The sequence below is a fragment of the Pangasianodon hypophthalmus genome, chromosome 14 (assembly GCF_027358585.1).
Source record: "Pangasianodon hypophthalmus isolate fPanHyp1 chromosome 14, fPanHyp1.pri, whole genome shotgun sequence".
NCBI lineage: Eukaryota > Metazoa > Chordata > Actinopteri > Siluriformes > Pangasiidae > Pangasianodon > Pangasianodon hypophthalmus.
This window is the reverse complement of record NC_069723.1, coordinates 9,738,960-9,742,671: the sequence shown is the minus strand read 5'-3', so window position 1 is coordinate 9,742,671 and position 3,712 is coordinate 9,738,960. Positions and strand designations below refer to the sequence as shown.

The 3,712-nt window shown below is 51.8% G+C and overlaps 1 protein-coding gene across 1 annotated transcript; it reads left to right on the top strand.

Annotated features, from left to right (window-relative positions):
• The first annotated feature begins 1,435 nt into the window (after positions 1–1,435).
• LOC128320108 (uncharacterized protein K02A2.6-like) lies at positions 1,436–1,932 on the top strand. Its single transcript, XM_053239681.1, has 2 exons — positions 1,436–1,760; positions 1,847–1,932. Exons 1-2 carry the CDS (start codon positions 1,436–1,438, stop codon positions 1,870–1,872), a joined length of 351 nt encoding a protein of 116 aa, XP_053095656.1. The 3' UTR covers positions 1,873–1,932.
• The last annotated feature ends 1,780 nt before the right edge of the window (positions 1,933–3,712 follow it).

The window sequence follows — 3,712 nt, the reverse complement described above, 5'->3', positions numbered from 1 at the left end:
ACCTGCCACACACCACTGCACCGGCCACCCACAACTTCACTCCCATGTTTTTATTGCACCATCTTTGTAAATATAGAGCACGTTCCTCACACGACTGCCTCTGAGTGCTTGTGTTCAGTCCTCTCTGTGGTCTCTCTTGTCACAGTGGTGGAGAATGCGGGCATGAACACAGCACCAAGCACCATGGGTGCAGCATTGCAACAACTCTTTCAAGCGAGCCTGTAGCAGCAGACAGTGAGTCAGGAGCTGGCCCGCAGCCTCCAGGTCACCACCCAGGAGCTTCTGGAGCTCAGGAAATGCCCCAACCCCTGCCGAGAGGCCCAGCACCTCCTCACCATGCTGACGGCCGCCAACGACATGGAGGCCTTCCTGCACACATTTGAGCGTATCATCCAGTGGGAGAGCTGGCCTAAGAAGGACTGGGCCCCTGCCCTCGCTCCATTCCTCACGGGAGATGCCCAGCTGGCCTACCACGTCCTCACACCAGAAGAAGCAGCTCGGACGTGCTGCTCCGACGTGAGTTCCCTCAACCTCCCCCAACCAGGCACCAGGATCTGCACACCCAAGAGTAGGGTAGACTCAGCCATAGCCACTCCACTTATGGGACGCCGCAGGACATGTCCATGCCTATGGAGCCAGACCCCACCGCTCCTCACCACGTGGAAAAACCCTGGCTTGCCAGATGCATCCTCCACAAGGCAACCCCTCCCAGCCTTCCCACCGTCCCTGTCAAGGTCAATGGCCAGCCAGTCTCGGCCCTCCTGGACTCCGGGAGCACTGTCACCCTGGCCCATCCCTCCATCCTCACTTCCCTCAAGCCCACTGGTTCCCTGATTGTCTCCTGTGGGGAGGGGACATCTGGGAGGTGCCAGCAGCCCAGGTCACTGTAAACCACCAGGCTAAAGAGTGGCCCCTCCTCGTGGGCCTCGTCCCGAAGCTTCCCATGCCCTTGATCTTAGGCCAAGACTGACCCGGGTTCGCCACAGCCAGCGCTCCCTGAGCCGCATGGAAGAGGAGGACGAGGACAACGTGGTCGAAGGTCCAGCCAGCATGCCTGGCCCAGGACGAAGGGAATACCGGAGCAACCTCAGCAGGTGAGCCTCCCATCCCAAATAATTCTGTATCTTCTGTGTATTCCCAGGTCGTTCAAGAAGGGAACTTCAGCCAGGAGCATAAGGAGGATGTCAGACTGAAGAACTACTGGGCCCAGGTATGGGTTGTCAAGGGGGATCCACCAGCAACCCAACCAGCGTCTACCAACCACCTACTTCCTGGTACGAGGGGGCCTACTCTACCTCAAGACGGAGCATCAGGGCCAACCCTGTGAGCTGCTGGTGGTTCCCTGCAGCTGTACTCAGCCCCTCATACACCTGGGCCACTCACACCCCAGGGGGAACATCTGGGGGCCCCGAACACCCTCGAAAAGGACTGTTTCATGTGGCCAGGGATGGACGCCGAGGTTTGTTTCTTCTGCCAACAGTGCCCCCAGTGTCAGCAGATGATCCTGCACAAGCCTGCTCCCGTGCTGCTTATCCCTCTCCCCATCATCATAATCCCCTTCGAGAGGATAGGCATGGACCTCGTAGGGCTGCTGCCGAAGTCTGCCCGTGGGCAGGAGTACATCCTGGTCATTGTGGACTATGCCATCCTTTACCCTGAGGCAGTCCTACTTCAGAAGGCCACCTCCTGGAACACCGCCTGTGAGCTCCTTCTCCTCTTCAGCCGTGTGGGAATCGCCAAGGACGTTATCTCCGACCAAGGTATGCCCTTTATGTCTAAACTAATGGCAGATCTGTGTCGGCTGTTGCAGGTGAAACACCTAAGGACGTCTGTCTACCACTCCTAGACCGATGGGCTGGTGGAACGCTTTAACCAGACACTGAAGAGGATGCACTGAAGGGTGGTAGACGAGGAGGGGAGGAACAGGGACCTTCTCCTCCCCTATGTCCTCCTCGCCGTCCGGGAGACCCCTCAAGCATCGACTGGCTTCACCCCGTTTGAGCTGCTCTTTGGACGGTGACCCCGAGGACTGCTGGACGTGAACTGATCTGGTCCATCACGACATCAAGGCCCCACCCAGTCGTGGTCCGGCCGCATCCCAGAGGCCCGCTGTAGGGCAATCGAGGAAGAGGTCAGCTGGGTATTATAGACATTTTGTGCCCAACTTTTCCTTGATTGCCTCTCCCCTCTCAGACCTCACTATGAAAGGACAACCAGACCGGGTGCAATGGCGTCGGGAAGCTGAGCGAGTGTTCGAGGACCTGAAACAAGCACTGACTAGTTCCCCTGTTCTACGCAACCCAGACTTCAGCCTCCCCTTCATCGTTCAGACCGATGCATCAGAGACAGGCCTGGGGGCTGCCATGTCACAGGTCTTCAATGGGGAGGAGCACCCAGTCCTCTTCGCAGAGAGGAACTACGCCGCCATGGGGAGAGAAGGCCTGGCCATCAAGTGGGCTGTGGAGGAGCTCAAGTACGACCTGGCTCTTCAGCAGAGGTAGGTGAGGTGTGCAACGGTACTAATTGTTTTCTCTCTGTATTCGCCAGACAGAGATATCAACAAGGAAGACAAGCCTCCCTCTCTGTGCACTGACCTCTACACTGCCTGAGTGTGTCCGCCGTGCACCCTCCGTCACACCATTGCGCCGCTGCTGCCTGCTCGCTGCGCTGCTCACCAGGAAAACACCTGCCACACACCACTGCACTGCCCACCCACAACTTCACTCCCACATTTTTATTGCACCATCTTTGTAAATAAAGAGCATGTTCCTCACACAACTGCCTCTGAGTGCTTGTGTTCAGCCCTCTCTGTGGTCTCACTCGTCACATAACATTCTGATTTCAACCTCCTAAATAACCATAAGTCAGTTTTTGTTATTCAGTATATTTGGCTGACTGCTTGTCTTTTCCTTTCATCATCAGATCATTGATTTAGTTAAAAGTTCATCATATCTATGTACTAAGCCAAAACTGTGTAAACTGTCATGTTCGGCTAGAATGATTAATGTCTGTTCACTCAAGGGTCAATAAACCAAGGATGGCTACTAAATCAAGGATTGGTATAATTCATATCAAAAAGAGTTGTAGCACCTGCTAAATGCTATCAATAAAAAAATTGCTTTAATATTTGCAAGAATGATCTGAAACAGTGTTTAAGGAAATTATTACATGGTAGATTTTTTCTCAAATAAATTATGCAATGATCAAGGCAGTTACCTGTGTGTTGTTTGATGTTTGTTTGAAGCGTGTACAAAAGAAAGAGGTTAGTGACTGTATGTTTACTGTAAACAGTGTATGATAGTACAATGACTAATAACAGAGATAACGTTGAACATATTTTAAACCAGAATGATGCTTTCATTCAGCGCACACAGTTTACATTTCTATTTTGTTTTTAGACTTTTAAATAGTATATGCAGATTTTAAGACAAGTATTTATTTATTTAGTACTAGAATTAAATTCTGCCATATGTGACACTGAAGGGAAAGATTTGGCAGCCAAAAAAAAAAAACTGTAACTTCTATCTATTTATTAAACGTTTTGTAGGATCTGAAGTGAACAGGCAAGGAAAGCAAAGAAGCCATAAAGCTAGGAATCCTGCTTCCAGACTTTGCAGACCCAAGTTAAGTACCACTTGTTTACTGATTGCTGGATTTCAACTGCCCTGTGAACAATCAGCAACTGATAGGACATCCCTGACCAGAGGATGAA

Bases quoted from the DNA above. Each gene is read 5' to 3' on its own strand.
- LOC128320108 (XM_053239681.1), top strand. From the start codon at position 1,436: ATGTGGCCAGGGATGGACGCCGAGGTTTGTTTCTTCTGCCAACAGTGC. The intron at 1,761-1,846 runs GTATGCCCTTTA...TACCACTCCTAG, and splicing joins GGACGTTATCTCCGACCAAG to ACCGATGGGCTGGTGGAACG.